The sequence below is a fragment of the Gobius niger genome (genome assembly GCF_951799975.1).
Source record: "Gobius niger genome assembly, chromosome: 9".
In the NCBI taxonomy this organism is placed as follows: Eukaryota; Metazoa; Chordata; class Actinopteri; order Gobiiformes; family Gobiidae; genus Gobius; species Gobius niger.
The window spans coordinates 18,429,392-18,454,392 of record NC_136860.1 but is presented as its reverse complement, the minus strand read 5'-3'; the positions used below and the strand labels follow the sequence as shown (position 1 = coordinate 18,454,392).

Genomic DNA, 25,001 nt, shown 5'->3' with positions numbered 1-25,001 from the left:
TACTGGACTGGACTACGGCAACTCATTGTACTTAGGCCTTCCACAACGTTCCTTCAACAGGTTACAGTTAGTCCACATCCATTCTCACCCATTTCCACTTGTAACCCTTTAAATTCAGGATTCATTTTCAAAATCGTATTTTTTTAAATGACTTCACGCACTTGCACCTGAATACATCACTGACCTCTTAACCCCTCACTCTGTCCCCCCCAACCGGATCAAACTCTCTTCACGTATGGTCTGTCCTCACAACCCGACTAAAGACTAGGGGCGATACAAACTGATCATTGTGGTGATGATTTTTTTGTTTCCCCAGTTAGACCAAAAAACAGAAAACTGAAAAGAACAATGGAAAACGTTTAGCATGCAGTGTCTACCCCGAAGCACAACAGCTTGATAAACAACATCTGATACATCTATTACAGTAGAACTATGTTGTTCAACAGTGACATTACTGACCCACTTTCAAACAGAGCATCTTTGTAGAGGTCAATTAGCTTATGTTTCTCTTCATGTTTGCCCTGATGTAACATATTGATTGGATGAGGAAAAACCCATTACACAGACCCACTCTTTCTGTGACCCATTTACCAGGCCACATCTCTAGTGTGCACAAGCTTACGAAAACAAAAACTTATTCGTTATAGAATTGAACAAATCAAGCCTCATTACATGGACGTCTTACTGGACCGATAATTTCCCTTTGAACGATAGAAAAATAGGCTTTTTCTTCCAGATTCTTTAAACTTTAATCCATAAATCAACGGTAGAAACATGAGACCTTTGCATATTGTTTGAAAGAAAAGTTGGTCACCCACCTATTTGCGGTATGTGGCCTGCCCAACATTTATCATTTTTCAGACCAAAACACTAAGCTTGTGACGTTACGCCAGAACACCTATGAAATATCAACCATTTTCTAATAGAGACATGCTTTATCTTGGCTTTGGTTGCATGAAGTTCTTTCCACTGACCAAACAATGCCCAGGGATTGTGAGTCAGCACTTTCTTAATTACACGTTTGTCTTGCTATCGTGTTAGGTCTGGAAACGCAGCAACACTTATGGCTACCCTGTGGCCCTGTGTTTTTCCTCTAAAAATGACTTCACGAGGCTGGCTCCCTGGCACCTCTGCAGCCTCCGTGGTTTTGGCCAAGGGGCTTTTGAGAAAGACACACAAATGCTTCACATTATCCAGGCGCTAGCATTTACAATAACTTAAGGACTGCCAACAGTGGTTTGGCTGAACAAGGATCTAACGGCGAAACACAAAATTCTTAATTTGATTTTGGACACAAATGAGTGGTACTTTGCCAAAATCTAAGAACATAAAATAGCAGGCAAAAATGGAGATGGGGGATGTAGTAGTGGCTGCACCTTGTAAGCCTATACAAATCATGACCTCTAACACTCTAAGGACATAAATATGACTGTTCCTATAGGGCATTCATTTATGAGGTTCATGTTGGGCACCTTACATACTGGAAATTAAAGCTAAGATATGGTGTTAAACATTTATTTTTTAATACAGTTTTGGCTTATTATATCCGACTCCAAACTCTCTTCGCATTTAGCAATGGGGCCACTCTATTGGTCATAATGTTCTCCCTGATCTGTGAAGTACAGCCCATTTGATCAGAGTCTTGCTGTTGAGGTACACAATATGTCCACAAATTGATACTACACATATGACCCCCCCATTATTTGCACACTGCGATATTCCATAAACCTCATAGGACAACCTTAGCTGTTCTTAATCTTCAAAATACAATGTCTCTCTATGTATTTAGCTCAAAGACCTTTCTATTTGAATGGCAGAACATTAGTCAAGTGGAAGTCAAGTGTTATCTTGTATTATGCAGCTTTACATTAATGGGGTTATTAATATTCTGCTGGTGTGTTAAGCATTACCAGCTCTCAAATATGTAAAATGAGGTTCAACTGACTTAATAAAACAAAGCCTGATTGGCAGCCAATAGTATACATTCCTCTATACATTTCCATTTCTTGGGTAGCTTTTGCATGTCAGCGGGACACAATGGTAGAACTAATGAAGAAAGAGACAGCAGCAGACACACTCCCCATGTGATACATAGGATTTTCCCACGGTTACCCCCTCCACAGTCGCCTCCAGCTGCTCAGATCTCTTTTCCCGCCAGCTCTATTGTCCCTGAAAACTCCTGCTGCCAACCCAACCTCTCACCTTTGACCTCAAGACTTCTCTCTGCAGCCCCCCAACACTCAATTAGACATAGGCATAGTCCCAGATCCCACCACCTGCGTGGCTGCGTTTAAGGATACGCAGCCAGTCAATGCTATTACAGCAAAGCGCCATGGATAGCTTTAACACCATTGTCACTGCATTGGGGAGTCAAAGCCAGCGCACCGGGACTGGAGAGGAACAAGGGGGTGTTGGTAACCTGAACCTGACTCTTCCACTGTTGCCCATCATAATGGCATAATCAATGTTTTTGCTACATTAAATAACAAGGTAGGTGAATTAGGTACATTTAAAGGAATAGGCCACCGTTTTTACATACTAGGATATGTTCTTACCTCACTTTAGACGTGTTAATATATCCCCGTCTGGTCTTTGTCCGTGCACTCTGCCAGGCAAACGGAGCACATACGCAGCCTCTCCCACATGTCATATAGCTCCAAAAAAGCTCACGATAGAAGCTACCAAGCTCTTCCACGTGTTCCCTATTTAAATAAAGTTACGTGAAGTGTTTTCATGCGAAGTATATTTACCCAGAAATGTAGCATGTCGATTTTATAAGCAAATAAAAAGGGGGACTATATTGTGAGGCGTAATGATACGAGGAGTAAAACGTCCGCGCAGTAACTCCTAAAGGTTATTGACGGAAGTGAGCGGGGGAAGTCTTTAGGAGTTACTGCGCGGACGTTTTACTCCTCGTATCATTACGCCTCACAATATAGTCCCCCTTTTTATTTGCTTATAAAATCGACATGCTACATTTCTGGGTAAATATACTTCGCATGAAAACACTTCACGTAACTTTATTTAAATAGGGAACACGTGGAAGAGCTTGGTAGCTTCTATCGTGAGCTTTTTCGGAGCTATGTGACATGTGGGAGAGGCTGCGTATGTGCTCCGTTTGCCTGACAGAGCGCACGGACAAAGACCAGACGGGGATATATTAACACGTCTAAAGTGAGGTAAGAACATATCTTAGTATGTAAAAACGGTGGCCTATTCCTTTAAATTTTAGTTGAACAAGTGAAGAAGGACGGGAGGGTTGTCTCTTACAGGGAAATTTCTTTGTCCATGGCATTTGACCCATCTTTCAATGCCACTTGGGACAAGCGGTCGGGACCAGTGGCACCAAGGGACCCTCTTCAGAATTTTGAGCCAAGATCCTGGTCATGAGAACTGAGCTGGAAGATTAGCCTATTGTTGATGTGTCCACACAGATCTATGCCTTAGACCTAATAGACATCTCTATGCCCAACACAGTCAGGGGATCAAACCAGAGACTGTGAGGCAAAGTCTGCAAACCGTTTTGCTCTGGTAGTCCACGCCATGGCTCTTGAGGTTGCGCTCTGGTAATGTGGTAATGTGAGGAACCCATTTATATCCAGCCACATCTATCATGTTGCTTTTTCTCATGGTTTGTAGCCCATATGTGATGTTAAAGTGATACGTACCAAGATTTCATCAGTAGCTTGGTATGTATCAGTATCTTACTATCTTGACTTTGACCTTGTCAGATGCTAGTACGTTCCATCACAGTTTCTCCTGCTGTGACTGTGCTCAGTATTGTTTTCCTAGAGTCGGAGGAGCTGGAGTGCAGGTCAGAAACAGAGACATATTGGAAGGCGCCTGTGGTGCAGCTACTGCACTATTCTGGTTCTCAGTCTGTGTGTGGTTACAGGGTCAAACTATTTTTCAGACGCAAACATCTGGGATTTCCTTTCCCTGAAGCTCAGGCAGTTTTTCTAACTATTAGCAAAGCAATAAGTGATAGAATAGTGCACTAATGGAAAAACATCATGGCAGAATGACCCAGTTCAGAATGTCCAAAGGCGGCATTTGGAAAGCAAATTAAAGTGCACTTCTCCATCTCCAAACAGCTCAATGTGAGGCAAACAAGTCCCAAACTCTGGCTCAGCTATTGGGTTTCCTGCAGCTGTCGTTTCATAAAAGCTCAGAGTGCAGATTTTCATCTGTTTGGCAGCAGTGCCTCTTCCTGTCAATCCTCTCTCTCCAGAGGATAATAAGCAGACAATGAAAACTCTCTCTTGGAATCTTTCCTTGGGCAGGATAGTGATTACTGGCAACAGTCTGTATCCACTGGCCCAAACTCCAGCTCCACTGTGTCACATGAAGAGAGCACCACATGAGTCATGTGCATTTCCTGCAACATCCCACAACAGCGGAGCCACAGCACAGAAAGACTGCACGATATGACACATGCACAAGCTGCTCCTATGAAAACACTGTGCATTTCACTATTGCTGCTTTCGCACTTGCGCATCTATCTATCTAGAATGTTAACTGGAAAACCTTTTATATAAACAGTAAAAGCCCTCCCCCAGAGCTGTTCTGGCTACTCCATTTATGCAAGTAATAAATGCTTGTGCTTGTGCTTAACAGCTAGAAGATCCAGGGTTCGATTCCCACCTGAATGGGGCCTTGCTGTGTGGAGTTTGCATGTTTTCCTCGTGTCGGTTGTAGGTTTTCTCCAGGTACTCCAGTTTCCCCTACCACTAAAAACATGTACAATAGGTCAGGATGAATGAAAGTGTGTTTGAGAGTGTAAGTGTGGGATGCATATAGCATCCGTTAGTCTACTGCAAGTCTACAGTCCGGTGTGGCGGTTTACATGCAAGAGTTCCATGCATGTTAATTAACATGCATTGTCCCAAACAAATAGACACAAGGACACAATGATAAAGATAGAGACAATCAAATCCCAAACTACTCAAAATCAACAAGCACAATACAAGGCATGGTGATATTTGTCCATATTCATTTAAATGTCTCTACTTTGGCTGCACCTACTTCTGAGTCCGAGTCTCTTCACATGGGGCACATTTGTGAGAGGGGCGCGGGGGTACCCCAGATGCTTTTGTCTTATGGTTGTTTAGCAGCTGCTTAAAGACGCAGGGACAAAGAGATGTCTGTGGAGGCCTGAATACACTCTGTGGGCTCGGGGCCAACAGCTCAATCCTGGAGGCTCCCACAGTCCAGAGGCCGGCTAATGCATTCTGTTCTCACTCTACACATGATCTTACAAGAGGGGCCGTGCTTATATATCCCCACACTTCTCCTAACTACTTTAACATCTGAACTGTCAAAGCCCACACGAAGTAACAGCCTTCATAAAAAAAATATCCACTATTGTACAGCGATCTGTATTTTCTCTGAAGTTTTTGATCCTATCACATGATCTCTGTTTGTTCTGTGTCTGGGCAAAGCAAGCAAGACACTGCAAACACCAACAAACACTGCTGTCTGGAGCTAAAATGGTTGTAGCAAATGTTTTTGATGCCAAAGTGATTACTGCTGGGATAATTTAATCTCACATGACACAACTAATTATTACTACATTTTAACATCAAACAAGCTCTCTTATAGGCCTGTGGTAAACGACCTGCTGCAAACTCCACATTCAGGCATGTTACTGCTGCTTGGCTTTTATGACTTGGCCTCAGAAATACCCTTTATAGAGCTATACCAGTGTTTATAGACTGTGGCAAAGTAGTTCAGCGAGCTGTAGTAGCAACAAAGGTCATTCTTTACACAATTAGCCATATTGTGAGACGAAAAATGTGATAATGACAACTCAACTCCCCCCCACAGGTGGTCAGGAACCCGATTTGCTCTTATGGCCATACTAGTTCCGCTAATCTGAAATTGTGAGCGTTACTTTACATCCTATTCATTTGTTTTGGAGATTAGCTTAATTATCATATTTCTCAATGTTTACATGGTGGTCAGTGACTTCCTGGTGGATAAGAACTTACTTCAGTGGAGGAGAATATTCATAAAGGAATAGGCCACCGATTTTGCATACTGAGATATGTTCTTACCTGAGCTTAGACGAGTTGATGCGTACCTGTCTGGTCTTTACACGTGCGCTCAGTCAGGCAAAAACATCTGAACTTTACTGCTCCTAAGGTATTGTTACACCTTACAATATAGTACCCCTTTTCATCCGCTTAGAAAATCCACATGTTTAATTTTGTGTGACTATACTTGGATCAAGTAAACGGTCATGTAACCGTATTTAAATATGGAAAACGTGGAAGAGAAAACGTGGTCGCTTCTAACTTCACCCCCTTTTCGGGTCCATGAGGAGAGGAGGAGAGGCTAAATGCTAACAACATGTTTGGTCGGTGTTTTTGTGTGACTGAGCGCACGTGTAAAAACCCGGCAGGTACGCATCAAAATGTGATTATTCTAAAAGGTCTAAGCTAATCTCCAAAGGAAATGAATGGGACGTGAAGATCTGGTGCTCACAACTTCAGGTTTGCAGAACTAGCATTGTGCAATGAGCCAATTAAACAGAACTACTCAGTCGTAGCTGCAGGGATGTGAAACTCTTCATAGTGTAGCTCTTTATTTGAATAAATATAGAATTGGGGGTGTAATCATGAGTACAAATGTGGGAAGTGATACGTATTATGTTAAAATAATAATAATTCTCAATAATCCATCCCCCAAAAGGTGCCAACCCCCTGACAAAAAGTTATTCCTGACTGTTGTCAGGAATAACTTTGTTGTTCAATGCAATGGCTGGATTCAGTACTGGGGATTGGGGAATGTTTGATGAATGGATGATGATCTCCAGCACCGGGGGGGCTCTATTTACAATTTTTCAGTGCAGGCATTCAGGAACAATCCAGCAACTGTGAACCATGAGAACAATGAGAGGAGAATGTTGCAACACAGAAATAGGCCAATGTACAGCAATTCTATTATAGATACTGCATCAATTAAGGTCCGGCATGTAACCTCTGCATTTTTTACATTTTGCTCAGTCGTCAGCTTCCTGCTCATATCTGAAAAGCTCCAGTCATAATGCTTAAAGAGAGCATTTTTAGATATTTAAATGCCAGCTCGATCTGCATAGCCCACACAGCTGCCCTGCTTCCCCTCTGTGTGCCACTGTGAAAAGGCTTTAGTATCAAGGCTGCTTGCTCAATCAGGCATTTCAAGTCAGAGTTTAAAATAGTTATTGATAACACAGACGTTGCCATAAGGGACGTCAGGAGTGCAGTGTTTCAGAACATTGTGAAAACCAAAAGTGTGTCATGGCTGAATGATTACAATCTGTGTAACAAGCTTACAGTAAGTTTTTCACTAATTTAACCTTTTAACCCCCACATTTTTTCCAGTTTGGCTTTATACAAAACTAAAGCGTCTTGAAAAAAAGCATAAAAATAGTGACAGAAACAAGAGGAGAACAAAGATGAAAGCGCAACAAAAAAGCAACAAAAAAGTAACAAAAAAGTGACAAAAAGTTACTAAAACGTTACTAAAAAAATAAGGAATATGAAACAAAAAAGTGGCAGAAATTCAATGAAAAAGAATGTGACAAAAGTGACAACAACATGGCAACATCATAAGGAAAAAGATCTGTTTTGTAGGTCTTAGCTTTCAAATGTGGCATTGCACTGGCCTATAGGCTATAAGCGCCAGTCCAGAAGCTTTTAGATTTGGGTAAAACCCAATGGGAGAAAATGCAGTCGTTTAATGCAGGTGGTAAGGGGTTAACTGAATGAATGAGAAGAAAAAAAAAATCAGCAGCAGTGGGTATGCCATGTTGTAAAATAGTAATAACAACCTTTCATCTAACGGCAAGCTAGCAAATTGATGGCGCATTGCTGAATAGTGCTGAAACAGAAGTCCTCAGATCAGGTGATAGATTATGGAGTTAAAAAAGGTGGAAAGCGTTCCGTGTTTTCTCTATGAAGAAAGAAAAGAAAAAAACCTTTAGGAAATATGAACAAGAGCAGTTCAGGACTCAAAACTGTGTGAATGAAGCAAATATTATTGACTTCAAGGCTACAACATTGCATCAATGTCACAAGCTAAAAAAAAAGTGGATTTTTGCACAGCTGAAAAAAAGTGGGGAGAAGACTTGATTTGTAATAATACAGGAGGTAGTTTTTTTTTACTTTAAACATGAGAAATGATGCAAATGAGTACCCAATTGTCGATGTGTCTCTGAATCCCACCACAGGGGTTTACAAGTCCAGGACCCAAGCCTGCAGAAAGTCCATGCCAACAAAATTGCATCTAGGCAAATAACGCACACGTCAAAATAAAAAATAATTACTGCCACATTTGCACAGAGCTCAGTGGAGGATGACAGGCAGTTTTGAATAGCAATAGTGGAGTAGTCTGGTTCGAATATAGATCTGCACAGTTGCTAAACCGTACTGCCTTGGCTTCAGCTCCTGTAATTACCAGAGACGCTGCTCACTGCTCTGCCAAATGGATACAATCCCAGAACTCACATCAAACTATGACAGCCACGACCTCATTATCATCGCAATCAGTGTAATTAATGATTTCAGACCGAAGATGAAGGAGTACTTAGTGGTGGCATCAATATGTAGGCGTAGTCATTTAACATGGACTTTGGATTGTGGAGGTTTTTCTGGACATATTGGTTTGAATGTACAGTGCAAGGCCAGCACAATTTGGGAAATAAAATATCTAACTGTGATTTTTAAGTATAGGAGTATTCAGCATTTGAGAAGACTGAAATGTGTCTGAATTACTGAGTACAAGAATCCCATGCATTTCCGAACAGCTGGACCAAACTATAGACCAAAAGTCCAGCTTCTGTCAATTGTCAAATTCAAAATAGTGATTTCAATTGAGTTGCAATCAATTGTGCAGCCCAAGGACAGACACAAAACCACTGTGATTCACTCCTGCATGACCTACAATTCACCCCGCGAGCTCCATCTTCATGACTCAACTGAAATCAGCAGCGTTATCCCATCACTTGACACATTGTTGATAGAGAGAGCACACAAACACCTTCAAGCTGGCACCACGTTAAAGCCTGTGGCCCCTTCCTCTTCTCCTCCGAGCACAGGATACAGGGGTCAGAGTTCACATCCACTTCGCCATATGCGCCAGTGACAGTAAAAGAGTGCTGATGCGCGAACAAAATAATCAGACAGTAAGCAGACATCCGAATTATGAACAGGAGTGCAGCGAAGTGTGGAAAACAGACACGACCGACTTGTGTGTGGCGTCACAAAGGAAGGTCGTAACATATTGGTGGTCTGAAGTTGCATTTTGGCTTATTCCTACATAAGTGCAATAAGTTCAAGATTAATGCGAATCAGCCGCCACACCTACGAACTCCATGCCCTTTTTGGTCTTTATAGTCTTCCTCCTCATGGACCAATAAAAGTAATCTCTGACATTTGCAAATGCACAATTAAAAGCAGAACTAAGTAACTCATGCCCCTAGAGGCCATAAGCGGCACTGCAGGTGTCGTAGCATGTTGCGTTTTTTTTACTCATTAGCTGTCCATGAGAGTAAATAAATACTACACTGACAGAAAAGACAAAGGGAGAGAGAGATATTGTACATTGTGCCACAACCCAATTGTTTCATTCAAACTTGGCTGTAAATACTGCTAAAGGGACGCTAGCCCACAGTTAGCTTTGCCTGCTAGCCTGTTAGCTTCTTATTTGTGATTCTATTAGTGTGTATTACGCCTCCGGCCCGGAGCAGGGAAGTTGCAAGGGTGTTTTTTTGGCCAGAGACACCAGGGGGAGATGAAAGACCCCCCAATAATCCCATTAACACTTGTATTACCCCCAGAGGGACAACGAAAAGGATTTATTAGGTAAACAAGGTACTTAGTCTTTCTTTAAATTAATTTCCGCTCCTGTAGACTTTCCCGTTATATTTCATTATTTCACCATTTAATTTGCTCAGACAAAATCTATAATCTCACCCTCTGACCGGACAAGGCTCAGGTGCCACTGATGAAATGAATCGGTATTAAGAGACTACGATATGCAAAAGCCATAGCTGCAACTTGACCAAAACAGATTGTACATGGGATCTGCTTACAAAAACAATCAAACTATGAAAAACATCACTGACATCATAGCATATCTTGTCCTGATTTTTCAGTAAACCCTTCAAAAAGACGAGCATAGACACCACACTGACCAAAAACAATCTTGCCTTGAGGCCTCCTAAATCTGCTTGGTTGGAGAACAGTACAGGGTTCATAGCCTTGTCTATAATTGGCGGGATTGGATTAGCTGTATCTCCAGTCATGAGACGCCTCAGATGTTGGGTACAAAATTAAATTGTCTGTGTAGGCAGGCATAAATTAGAAAAAGCTGGCCTATTTTGAAACACACACTTCTTCGGAATGCCTTCTCCAAATGTGTCTTACAGCCACCGCCAAGTGCGTAGTAAAACTAAATGTAGTCGGGATTTGCGGTTTTTAAGGCCCAAGTAATGGCAATGTGTGAGAATGAGGGTATAATGTTCTCTCAGATCATTTGTACGCCGATTACATGCTTTAGAAGAGCACAAAATGTGGGCAACAGCAACCGTGTATTGTCGGGCAACGGAGGTTATTGTGCAAAAATGACTGGACGTCTCCTTTTGAATTTAGAACCGCAGAGGGCTGAAGCCAAGAGATCCTCCCACACGGCACACAGGCCAATGCACTGGGAAATCACTCAGGAGAGGAACAGGGGGAATCACTACTCTCTCTCTCCCACTACGAGAAAATAACACCCAAGCAAAGTTCAGAGCGAAAGAAGTGAAGTTAGAAGTTACATAACCTTGTGAATGATGTACAATTTTCGGTGTGCTTACTTTGGGTTCAGCAGTTTCACGCCCAATTTTCCTTCACATCAATTTAGATCACGGCTCACGATCTGCAAATGTTATCTCGTACAATTGTGGAAAGTACTCTTTAACCAAAAAAGAGGCGCATAGAAGATTATTGTTGTGCATTTTTGATGCAGAAGTTTTTGGACCGTGGTAACAGTGGGCGGCTGAGTGGCACTGGAGTCCAGAGTTTTGAACTTGGTGGAGAACATGCCTGCTTGTACGAGACTAGTGCAGCTAAAAGCAGTACTTTACTTGGGTACATTGAGTACTTGATCCAATTCAAATACTAGACTAATGTTAATGATCATCGGTATCATGATGGACATCTGTATAAAAAATAATTTTAAAAAACCTTTGTCAAATCAGCAAAGAAATAGAAAATATTGTAGTTGTTTCTTAACTTTTGAAGTGTAACGTAGTTTTTGGACATCAAAATGCCTTTCTGACACAGTCTAGCGATTTGAGCCAGTTGAGGGAGAGTGATGATGCTCACAGAAGTGGCAGTTTGTCACACGAGCCTTTACTTCCAAACCTTAACAACCACTTAGTCAGATTACACTGTCAAAGCGGCACGCTGTACTTTCCTCTCAACGCTTCCATAGAGAATTTAGGCCCATAAAACTCAGCTACACACAGTAATGCACAATACACAAAGGTCAGCGTCCATTCAGCGCCTCAGTATGACAGTGAATGAGGGTCTTTGGGGTGCCCGGTTCACAGGGGCATCCGCTCTGTAAAACATGCGATTCACTCCAAACTTCTTCTCCCCTCTTTCACTCTCACCAACTCAGTTCGTCCGCTGAAGTCCCACAAAGAGGCTCGTCCAAATTAGGAGCACAATGACCCCTCTGTGAGTGCTCCAGAGTGAATTAATGAGCATCGATACACATTCTCACACACTGTTCCACCCTATTGCATCAACTGCACCGGCGGGGGCAAAAAACTATCTCTTCATCACCGCATTTGAGTGGGGCACATAGTTAAGATGTTGGTGGTGTTGTTTACAGTGACATCTGGAGTCTTTTAAAGTTACTCAGTAGATATGGTATGCAACAAGGGTAGGGAACACAGATGGTAAACACTAGGAGATGCCTGCCTTAAGTTTGCAATTATTCATTCTGGGATAACTAATCACAACCACCACATGCTGTTGCAAGACTGGAGGACATGCGTGTTCACAAATCAGTGTCAAAAACAGTACAAATACAGATTGAAGTGTATTGAAATAACAAAAGTAGAAGACTGACAAAGGTGGTAGAGCAAGACCACATAGGATTTGCCCTTCTCACTTCCACAGAAGTTGAGGCAGCCTGTTGGAATCCCTAATCTCCCTAATCGCTTTCCACAACTCTCTAGGCTGCTCCACTAATGCCCCAAGGAAACCGGGTCAGGTAAACATCGCCTCGCGTAATATGCCTAGTTTTATGCTCAAATCCAGTTTTTAAAAACACTTTATAGCGGTACTGACAGCCAAATAGACGCGACACCTTTGAAGTTTGTTTCGTCGGGCAACATTTCAGCGGGCGTTGTGCGTAAATCTAACTCACCCATGTTGTCTTGGCTTCCAGTCCAAGGTTTGGTGGTCAGGAGTGAAGTTTTTTTTTCTGTTTTTTTTCTTCTTTCTTTTTTCTTTTTTGTGGAGCCCCAGCTACGGCGGATGTTGCGGTGTCCCGGGGATGCACGCACGCTGGCTGCTGTTGACTGCTCCGACCAAACTCATGCACCACGTTCACTTCTTTGGAGACAGAAACAGACAGCCCTCGTGACGTCATAAGAGGGAGGGGGGTGGAGAGGCCTAGTCTATTTCATCCTCTCACATCCACTAGATCTGTGACTTCTCAATACTTTTTTTTTTTTTTACGTGTCAAAAAGCTCCCGTGTAAAGTCCGAAAAGCGGTGTGGATCTGTATTGGCACCGTCATCATCGCCATTGTTCGGCCCGCGCTTATCTGCGCCGCTGCAAATAAAAGGGCTCGCCGGTCTATTGTTGATCAGGCATGATTTTGTCCATGTAATCAAACAGTGCAATCAAAGAGCCAAGAGAGGTCAGAGGTTAGCGCATGATCTACAGGTCAAGACAAGACCCCTAATAAAATTGGCCCTATTCACTGCTGGGAAATAGAAAATAGAAAAAAATCTTCTTTAAAAAAAAAAAAAAAAAAAGTAAGAATTAATTAATATTAAAATTAAACGATTAAAAAGATACATACAACCCATTCATTTATGCCATACATGTTTGCTGTTTCACCTCTTAACCCCGCCTTTACTCAGTTCAGCTTTACTCAAATCTAAACGTTTTCAGCCTATAGGCCAGTGTAGCGTCTCATTTGAAAACTAAGACCTTCAAAACTGATCTGAACGGATCTTTCTCCTTGCGTTGTTGCCATGTTGTTGCATGCTGTCACTCTTTTGTTGCACATCCGATGCTTTTTTTGTCACTTTTTTGTCACTTTTTTGTTGCATTTTTGTTGCATTTTTGTGACTTTCCTGCTGCTCCTTTGTCACTTTTTTGTTGCATTTTTGTTGCATTTTTGTGACTTTCCTGCTGCTCCTTTGTGGCTTTTTTGTTGCATTTTTGTGACTTTGTCTTCACGTTTTAGTTGCTCTTGTGTTGCATTTTCATCCTTGTTCTCGGCTAATTTTTGTTGCTATTTTGCTGTTTTTTTTTCCTGAAGCTTTTAGATTTGGGTAAAGCCAAACTGGAGACAATGTGCTCGGTTCAGGCGGGGGTTAAGAGGTTAAATCGATGCTAGTGATTAGACCCACCTCACAGTGCATGAGAGTACAGGACATCTAGATGCAAGTGTATTATAGGCTACTGTACAAAAGGCCTCCAGTATAACATGATGCTCTTCAAAGAAAATTAATATGAATGCTTCTTTTCATGTCCTGCTTTTTGATGTTATGGTCACATGAGGGGTTCTTATTTATTTATCCTAATAATAGAAAAGCAATCCTTTGAAATGCAACCATATATTCATGTCTAAATAATAATACATTTTGTGTTAGTGTGTGAGTACATTAGATTTCCAGGAAGTACTCTGTACCGTATGGCATGGTAAGACTAAAGAGTTTCCGAAGATTTTCTCACAATCCACTTACAACACCAATAGACCAAGACTCAATGGAATTAGAATTGACACTCGACAGTGGCTCTCCACTTTCAAAATATCATTAGAATTTAAGATACTGGCCTACAGTCATTTGATTATTGCTTTGAACTCACATAAACTGCTGTGATTTTGGGGTTGTTCTGTAGCGAGCCAATCAGTCTAGTGTTCTGGTATCCGGTATCCAAGGAGGTCTGAGCAGCCACTAATCCAACCCAGGCTTTTCATTGGTCGCCAAGTGGGCAACTCTCAAAGAGCTGTTTGATGGTCAAACAGGGCGACAACCCAACATCCCCAGAACAAAAGACACAGAAGGCAAATATTTAACTGGACAACTTCTCACATAGGAGAGATCAGACATATCTACAAAATGTACTCTGTATGTTTTGACAGGAAAGTCTTGCATTGTGTTTGTGATTCATGTGTTACTGAATAGGAGGCCTCTACAGTGGGTTCAGGAAATAATATTAATACCCCTCTATTCCTCTGTCAGACACTGAACTTGTTTAGATAGATTTATTAGACACCCAGACTTCTATAGAGGCTGTTCTTTTCTGTATCATGGGCTATGAATGGAATTTACCATAAATTAGTTTACGTTTATTCAAACCTTTTTAAGTTAAGGTAATAGAGTGGAAATATATACCAGTAGAAAAATAATTTGTATAATCTTAGAATCATACCGCACCATATGAAATTGGAAATAATTAAACGTGGTCTGAGTACATGGGAACATTCCAATAGTGTGTGTAAGAGTGGAACAGCTGGCAGACAGCAGGCGTGCATCTGTTCATGCATGGACCATATCGAACCAAAACACATCAAACACATAGACCATATATCTGACACATTACATGTTGTCACGGTTTAGACGCCTCTCCCGACTTCATTTTCAAACAAGGCTTTAATATTACTCTACAAAAACAACATGATCACTGAGAGATGTCAGAAAGAGCAATACATTATGACAGTTGACTAATGGCTACATAATCTCTGGCTATAATTGCTACGCCTTAGTCATAGCAATTGACTAAGGCAACAATTGCTATGCCCGTACTACCTCTCAGAGACAGTAAATCCATTTATTTGTAAAGGTTTTCATTGGTAAAACAAATATCAGCACAGCACAGAATTGTTTTTTTGGAGAGTTTCGAAAATGGTAAATCTGAGATGATCCAGCTGTGTCTAATGGCAAAAAAACAACTGTATTTTACCAAACATAACAGCTGCTATGACAACAGAAAATAAATAGGCATCATGTGGAGAGTGTATGACAAATCTTGGACAATTTTACATCAAGGCAGTGACAGAAATGAATAATTTCAGAAACATTTTACTGGTTAAAGCAATCATAGAATATTGAAAATTAGATCAAACCTAAACCAACAAAATGTGGCTTACATTATGTGCCTTTATAGCAAAAGCAAAAGCAAAACCATTTCTTTTCACAACCGTGAAAAGAAAAGGGCTAAAGCAGAATTCTGACTTCAGTTCCAGGTGTCTAGTATAAATGTGATTATTTGAGATTGAATATAAGACAAGATATAATCAGTTTACCAGCTGCTTAAAATGATTTCTTTCACACCACTAGATAAAAGATACACATCACAGAATATGTAATACAGTTAACTGCAGTAAAAGGACACATTATAAGGACATGAATAAATATACCCTTCCAACATATAGATACATTAATAAAGCTAATTGCTCTAGGCAAGAAAGAAAGATGTGAATGTGTCACAAATGTAAAAAATGTGGTTCTGACATTTTTGTTTAGCCACTCCTTTTTTCACCATATCACCGTTTTCACACTGATGCAGCAGTTTGGGCCCTGAGTAGGACCAATAGCTTTACTTTTGGCAATGGGTCAAAAAGAGTAAACACTGAGCCAATGCATTTTATTACTTTTGAGGCCTAAGCAGGAGGGCACCACATACTTTGTATATAGACAGGAAGTAGCATCCAGACCACTATGGTCACAAACCTCACCGTAACACACGAGAATTGAAGTGTATTATAAAACAGTGTTTGCTAAACAATATGGGTAACATTAGGGCTTCTTATTGGGTGAATCTCTTTAGGCACTCAGTTCAGACCCAATCAAGTCCTGGTTCAGTTATGTTTAGTCTGATCAAATTAGTTGAATGCTACCAGATAATTTATGTGGTGATAGAACAAAAAAGTGAACAATTGTTATTAAAAAAAAAAGAGTGCTAGAGTCATAGGAGTGAACGCACAGCAGGCGGGAGTGAAAAGAAGAAAACTGTGATTGTGTAAACTCTAAATCTCTGTTATTCTCTTCCGTATACATCCTCCACAGAGGCGCCAGCAGCCTCAGCTTAATGATAGGGTAAGGTAAATATTATTTTAAGTAGCCAACAAAAACACAATCATGAGAAATTGCACACTTTCCCCCCTGTTTTATTGTGTATAGTGACTAGACCATATACAAGTCTTTGTTTGAGCATGTATTGAAATATAGAAATAAACATATAGGCTCTTGCTATAGGCGACGTGACTGTGCTATGCTGCCCTCTTGTGGGTCAATAGAGGAAAGCGTCTTAAACGTTTTACTATAATCCAAATTATACAGAAAACTATACACAAATGATTAGTGTAAAACAAGCAGATACAAGTACTACACTTCAGATATATAAATCCATGGCTATATAGTAAATATATTGCAAGATTAATAGTGTGTATATGGATGGTACAGGCAAGATAAATAGGCTATTTGAATCTTCTGTGGCAGGGCAATCTCAAAGTCATTAAAGTTAGTGCAGTGAGAGCAAAGGCCCATGATATTGGTCAAATTCATGATTCAATATCATTTAAAAAGTGAAAAATGTTAATGATCAGCATGGGTCACGGATAAATCGGCATTCAGAATTATCTATACTGTCTGTCTAATTACACAATGGAACACTTTAGGCGGATTACTCTGTGTGACCGCATGCATTTTCACACATTTCTACAACAGTGTACCAGTGTGGAGGAAGAAATCTCATCTCAAAGTCCATTTAACTCAACTCTTTGATGTTCTTCTAATAAATGAATTGGTTTGCCCGTTGGTATTCCCACTGAGAGAGTTATGGAAAGTCCGGCCGTGATTAGAGCTGAGGGGCTGCTGATAAATCTGCAGGAATGATACAGGAGGGGGAACGCTGCATGAGTTTGTGTGCGTAAACATTATATAAGGTTATTGGCAATATATTTAGATCATCTTAATTAGGTGCTGGCAAACGGCTTGCTGTGAGCTGTTAGATCTATTATGCATAATTATCATTGGCTCCTATTAAATTACATGATTTTATTTTTTCTGTGGACAGCCGCTATTGATCACACAATACTTATATTAGGCCTACTTTTCTTCTACTTGAGTAATATTACTTAAAAGTGTCCATAACTGAGTAAGAATATTGAACAAAAAAAGTTACAGGAGAAGTGGTGGTGCTGTATACATAGCTAGTTTTCTGAAGGATTGTTTACTTTCTGGATCAAAAATATGCATAATTCAATTCTTTATGCATATTGCACATTTTCTGATGAAACCTGTTAACCTGTTTGTTTGTTTTTTGTATTTTTAGAGTCACGTGTAATTGATTCATTTCTGTCATATCACTTATTTCTCTTCAGCACGCAGATTAAGTGAGCTGTACCTGAGGGAAATCTTCACCTGATTGGCTGTCGGAGACTTATGTGTTTTGAATGGTATCACGTCGGAACAGCTGCTACTCCCCTTGACTCCACGGAGTGTTTTTTCAAACGGCGTGCGCTTTACATCTCTATCCTTTGTGAACCTTAAGATTTACATGTTTTTTTTTTTCTTTTTTAATCAGAAAAGCTATGTGCTTTTTGAGGAAAAGGCCAGTCGCTGTGTTTTGAATAGTGTGCCAGTGTTCATATCAGTAAAGAGCAGAGAAGATTATAATTAGAAAGGCATGAATGTATGTTTTTAATTTCTTATGAAGGACGCACAAGCTTTCATATAGTAACATGTATTAGGCTAAGTTCAGAGAATGTGGTCATTTAAAGTCTGTAAGATTTCACCCAATAAATATTACTGATGTTTAAAATGGTGACAAATATCTAACTTGGAATGTTCCGCAGTGTGGCTTAAAGGAACAGGCCACTGTTTTTCTTACCTGAGCTTAGACGAGTTGATGCGTACCTGTCTGGTCTTTGTGCGTGCGCTTAGTAACACAAAAGACCAAAGATGTTGTTAGCATTTAGCCTCTCCTCTCCTCTCCTTGTCACATGTTGCACTTTGACGTTCGCACAGTAATAATGCTGCTAAGGTGTTATTACGCCTTACAATATAGTAAATCGATATGTTTAATTTTGTGTAACTATACTTGGATCGTGTAACTACTCATGTAACTGTTTTTAAATAAGGGAAATGTGGAAAAGCTTGGTTTGGCCCCATAGAGGAGAGGAGGAGAGGCTAAATGCTAACAACATGTTTGGTCTTTTTGCGTGACTGAGCACAAAGACCAGACAGGTACACATCAACTTGTCTAAGCTCTGGTAAGAACATATCTCAGTATGTATACACCCTGGCTTTTTAATAAGAATAGGGCTCATACACCAACCATGAAACAATGCAGTTGTTAAGATGATAATGTCTACAAGAAAGCAGCAAAATAAATATACTAGTTATTATTATAATAGTAAACAAAATAATGGAAATAGAAAAAAAGTTATTAAATTATTATTATTATTATAATAATACAACCTTATGTTAATTTCCATCATTGTAATCGCCAACTTTCTAAATAATTTACTCATTATAGTATAGCCAACTTTCATAATAACTCAATCAACTAGCATACCAGATTGGTATTATACAGTAAAAGGAAATACTCCCACCATATTGATGCACACTGATAACCTGAAGGTTACAATGCTTTCCATTATGTAATATACAATGATGTCAGTCAATATGATCTTGTTATATCACTGAAAGAAGAACAGAATGTAATTCAGAGGCAAGTGCACGCATGTTACTGTGTGTATACTTGCGTATGGAAACGCTGTTGAACAAAAAAAGAAGAAAAAAAGCCAAAAAGTCACTACTGAACATGTAAAGCACGGGGATGATAAATAATGATGAATGAGGGGTAGGCACACATAAGCTTTGCTTCAGCCTACTCCTTTCGAGCCTTATTGTGATGAAATGCTAACTACTGTAAAAATATGAATGTAAACAGCTCAAATAAAGAGCTCAATCAATCTATCAATCAGTATGGAAAAACAGGTGCCCTGTTCATAAAGTACAGTTCCTTCATTTGTGGTTGAAACCAGGGCAACTGTACAGTGTTATTGGTTTTATTGTGGCTAACAGTTACACCATGATCATAAAAGTCACATTATATCTTTTCAGTACAGCAGACTGAAAATATAACAAACTGGCTTCTTCTACGCCCTTGCACATTTGCACTTTATAACTATTACACTATAGTTCAAAACTTCAAAGCAACATCTATTGATTCTTTTGCATTGATACTTGGTGGAAATATTTATCATTTCTGTAATGAGCAGTTAAATCAAGGAAACAGCGAGCATCATTCAGATTTCATATTGACATTATAACACCCATTTGCAGCTTGATAGTGCATGCAGTCCAGCCTTGAAGACACATAATTGCCCTAATATGTCTTCCGCAAACGCATTGTGCCAATACTGATTAGAGGCCAACACCTCTGTTTCATATTTTATTCATCTACAGCTTTAAATCTTCGTGTTTTGCAGTCGTTTATGAGCTTTGTGTGAGCATTTTATTAACGGACTGAAGATCAAGTGAGGCTATAGCGCGCAGTGGAGGCTGCATATGTTGGTTGTATCAGACAAGGCTTCACCTCGACCTCTTCATAAACACATGGAATCAATAGTCTGGCACACCATCGACTTGGTCTGCTCTAATGTGCCATTTGTAGAGCTGTTTGCGAGGCATGTGATGGGGCCGCATGTCAAGAGCATGGGAACATCAGGATATAATATTGCCCATTGTTTCTATTATATGATCACACTGAAAAACAACTGTAAACTGTTAAACTGGAATTTTCCAGAACACACAACACAATACTGTATATTAAATGTTGCACTGCACTTCACAGCTGCAAGAACATAGTCATAGCTTGGAAATAGCATGGTAACAAGGGAGGCCAGTGTCCATATTAATACAAAGAAACACTAAATATTTTGTGGCAATAGACTGTCTTCATGCTTATGATACAGGTTAGGATTAAAATATGTACATGTCCAGTTTTAATGCAGTTGAGGAGATTACTGCACTATTAAACAATTAGGTACCATCCTGTTCCCATCTTACACTTTAACTGTGCTGTAAAGTGTTACTAATAGAAAGAAAAAAGAAAAAAAACACTGCCAGCTGCAATGATTTGCTGAATGTCACTCCCAGACATTCACCCCTTTTAAGCTTTAACTGTCCTGTCAAATAAAGCCCATGGGGCATATAATCAAATAGACAAGTAAAATAATTCCACTTTTGAGATATGACTCATGATGTTTTAGTCACAATAATAATCACTGACCACCATTATGTAAGATCACAATGAGTCACATTTTTAATTTCCTGCATATATTGCAATAGTTTGTTTTTATATCCTCCTCCCAGTTCTTTAATAATAATACAGTAATTCCTGTGGTAGAATAGAATAAGTCTTTTTGTGGTTGTACACTATTAATTAAGGCAATTTTGCTGTACTCCAATTTTAGTTGTATAATTCTGAGAAGATGGCTACATCTTCTAAATTGGCCAGTATGATACAAGCATTTTTTTTTTATCTATTCATGTGTAACTTTTAACCACCTGTAATGTTTTGGGGCCTGTTTAAATGCTCTCACTGCGTGATTTCGTTTACAGGTCTGTGGTTTGAACTGTGAGTTGGAGGAGCAGCTTGCAGTGTCTGGTCGGGGCACACAGTACAGTGTCCAGTAATGGTGCCATTATTCTCTAAGGGGTCTCGGTTCATTAGAAAACCCTTCAGAGGGCCAGATAGTTCATCATCATTTACATGTGGAGGAGGACTGGAATCTCACAAGGACATTTTCACTACTTCATTTGTCCCAATAACAGACCATTCAACTTCAAGGTCCCAACTACCCGGACTGTCGCTGAAAATAATGTACAACTGACAGATGTTTAGGATATTTCTATTACAGTGCAAGTTGTATACTCTTTGAACCATCCCATAGGTGGCACTAAGTTGTTCCAAAGTGATCACAATGGAGATTTTGCACCATACTGTTATGCTATACAGAGGATTGAGATGATTTGTGTCTTATTACATGGTGTACTTTCTGTATTATCCTCCAGGAAGAAGCTGTGTGTACAGTGTGGTAAGAAGAGACAAATAACACCTGGCTATGTTTCCTCACTGTTCTATTGATAATTTAGAGCAAACTGCCACTTAGGAGTACAGTTAACATACAGTGCCAAAATTAATTTAGCACAATAATAGCTTTATAGTGTGCTGTTGTCAAGCTGCTATTTGAATAACCTATATGGTGTATAAATAAACACAAGTTTATTTTTATCAAAGTACTACAATCACACATGCATATTCTGTCCAAGTGCATATTTTTCTTTTGGACAAAGCATTTGTATTTCATCATGGCAGCCAAATGAAAGAAAAAAATGTACAATGGTGGAGTAAGTAACAAAAGATGGATCACACAGGACTCCGAAGTCAACTGATTTGGTCACGTATGAAGATGAAACAGTGTTTAATGTCTGTCCCTAAGGATTAGAATCACCAGCGCAAAAGCTTGACATGAGGTAGAAGCTGCAAACTAGATGTGCCCGCATTATTAGAACTGTCCCCGCCAACAAGTTGCCAATGAAGTTCTCCACAGTCCTCTGAGAAGAGCCTTGTTTTGTAGGTCATTGCATTCGCACATTGCACACAGCCCTTTTAAGAGCCACAGAGGGGATATGTGCCACTGTCACACAGTGTCTCTCCCTCTGCCATCGGAGAGTCCTCTCTCCAGTTGAAACAGCTGAGTCTCCACCTCAAATACATCACTACTACACACAGCGAAACATGGTGTATACTGAGTACTCGTGAGGGTTCTGCTTGTTTCATAACGCACTCAACCAACCAGTATGTTTGTTTGTATATTTTAGATTTGTCAGTAGAGCGACAGTAAAGAGACTTCTTAACAAAAGTTACCAGATATTGATCAAACATTAATTTATTGGCATTCTATTGTAAAGTTTTGTGCTTGATGAATGTAAGTATAAGTACATCAAATATCAGATTCCCCTTGCCATTGTTTGTGTAGTTGTTGTTTTGTACAGCCCAATACCACAACAGGAGTTGCCTCACCGAGCTGCTATTCAGACATATAAGTAAGCTACTACACAGTTTACAAGTACAAGTCAAATGTTGTATAAAGTACCTCTTTAATGCAGGTAAATTTAGAAGTGGCTCGATTGTTTTTGGAGCACACTCCACTCCACTCCCTACTTTGCTTTAGCTTGTATTGACCTCTGCCGAATTACACTGTTGCTGATTGTTTCTGTCCGGCCTGATGAGAGCAGCGGCAGCCAATCAATATTATCCATTGGTAAAGTAAAATCTATTTGGAAACTGTTGCCCCGTTTGCGTGAGCCAGGCACACGCCACCGAGCCAGATAAGAGAGTCGTTTGTTATCTGGCTCATAATGAGAAATCAAACGGATTCTACCCCCCACACTACACTCTCACCCCCCCACACACCATCCCCGGCCTGGATCCCTACTCCCTTCTTCCTCAGGAATATATTGGCAGCGTTTAATTGCCAGCTGAAGCCCCTCTCTCCCGGCTTTTGAGGATTCATTCGTCATCGGAGAAATACAGCTGCTCCAATCCGCTTATCAATGTGTGTCTCGCTGACGTTTCCATGGCAACGGTGTTTACTGCCCCACACTGTTCTAAAAATGGTTCCCCGAGTGATAACGGCGCCAGACTGGTGCAGGCACAATGTGAAAATGTGATGGACTATGACAATTACTAAAATTAAACCGAGTAGAAGGAAACAGCACACACACAAAATAGAACACGAGGACTACGGACAGGTCAAGTAAAGAGCATTATCTTGTGATGCCTGTTAGTGGCTAGGATATACCCTCACCTCTCTGGCAGCAGGGAAGCATTTTTCCCTCAAAGCTGATGTGTTAAAGTGAGGAAATTGGTGAGAATTTGAGTTTGACAGGAATGAAAATGTGAGGGGTGGACGACTTGGTCTTCAAGAGTGAAGTTTTTTTCGGGTGGTCCCAGTTTCTAATGGTCAGTATCTATTAAAAATAGTCCAATGAGAAGCCTTTGAGAGCTTAGACTGTCTAGCGTGCCTTTAAAGAGTTGATGCTGGTGGATTGTGTTGCCATAATATCAAATTATCAGTTAGTTAAAGCAGTGGAGATTTTAAAATGAAAAAACTACTCATTGAAGCATTTGCTATAGTGTAGCCTATGCCTATTTTTACAGCAGTAATCCTGCCATTGTTCTATAGTTGTTTCTCTGTGGACATTTTTGCCTTCTACCAACATCGTGATGAAATATATTGGGCAGGTGGTTACAATGTTTTGGCCCATTTGCGTATTACAATTGTATTTTTTGCACTAAGCCAAAAATATGGCCTACTTTCCAAATTGGCACTGAGAAATACCCATCTCTCTCTCCTTTCTCTGCCTGCCTATTTTTTTCACAGTGTAGTCTGCAATCGTCTCAGCGGTATATGCAGCCCTACAATAATGCAGAATGGGCGAGGTGATGAGTGTAATTTAGATAGAGGCAAATTAGAAATTGAAGTTGACCCTGTGGCGGCCTGTCCCCGAATGAAGTCCAAATTGTGGATTTACAAAGGCCAACTAATACCATTACCCTGCTTTCTTTTCTAATTATGTCCATTTTGTCAGTAATTTGTCCAATCCTGGACTCACCACGAAGCATTTTCACTTCTTCAAACATTTAAAATTACTTCAGACCGGCTTCATACACCAGTTTGTGAGATCAACTGAAGGCGCAATAGCTGAGAGTGTCTTTCCAAGCCAATGTGAAATTGGATACAAAATCAAAAAGCTTCTTGTTGACAATAATGCTTCCCATATGGCATGCAAGTTTTCAGACAATGATACAATATACATGGGAATTGTATGCTGTCTGCTGCTAAAATTGCTCACAGAGATTCAAGACTATCTCGAGATGTAGTGCTGAGACAAGCACCCACACTGAGTCTACTAGTTCGAGGATAAATGCTCCCATAAATGAGCTTCCCCTGCATTGTATTTATAATAAAGGGCAGCAATATACATGCTCTTGATATTCTCCAGTGGCAAATAAGCCGGAGAAAGCAAATATTTTCCTATTTAAAAGCTTACCTCAAATGACTTCATTGTATTTCATTATTATCAACTACACAGTTCCCATTACTGACGACATGAGGGAGCATTTCTATTTGAACATATAATAAAATGTAAAACACACATAGTAGCCTATTTGCAGCTTTATTTGCCTGTTGTAGAGCAACATTCATTATGAGTAATAGCCGTGGCATGTCTCCAGTCCTCTCGACGCTCCTTTCTGCAGACGATTGCGGGGGCTGGCTGTGTAATAATGTCACTAGTACCATTATAACCAGCTCGAGTCTCATTTAGCTGCAGCCCGTATTGTTTTTAAAGCTCCAGTGGGACTTAAACGAACCCCACTCCGCAGTACACTTCTATGGACCTGGCCTCCCTTTTGACTGACACTCATCTTCACTGTGCACCTCCACCCTGACAGGCCGCATGCTAATCATTTTCTACCAAGTCCTGTTCTGCAAGCGCATCATGTCTCGAGTTGTCTTTTGAACAGTAAAATCGTGCACCGGCACAATGTCGTGTCCACTGTTCCACGGAGATAATAAATAATACATGGTGGTGTTTCTCATTCACGCTTGCAGCATTCACGTACAACATAACAGATTAGATTGCCTATAAATATCGAAAAGAAAAAAAAACACAGGGTAGGCCTATACTCGGCTCCCCT

The 25,001-nt window shown here is 40.3% G+C and overlaps 1 protein-coding gene across 2 annotated transcripts in view; it reads right to left on the bottom strand.

Annotated features, from left to right (window-relative positions):
- The window catches only part of gpm6bb (glycoprotein M6Bb), a 30,123-nt gene extending 17,537 nt beyond the window's left edge, over positions 1-12,586 (bottom strand). Inside the window, exon 1 of one of the 2 annotated variants that reach the window (XM_079562596.1) lies at positions 12,406-12,586. In XM_079562596.1, coding sequence (XP_079418722.1) covers positions 12,406-12,409 — 4 coding nt within the window. In that variant the 5' untranslated portion in view covers positions 12,410-12,586. The remainder of the gene's footprint in view (positions 1-12,405) is intronic. The other variant, XM_079562597.1, reaches the window with a different exon arrangement.
- Between the last annotated feature and the right edge of the window lie 12,415 nt (positions 12,587-25,001).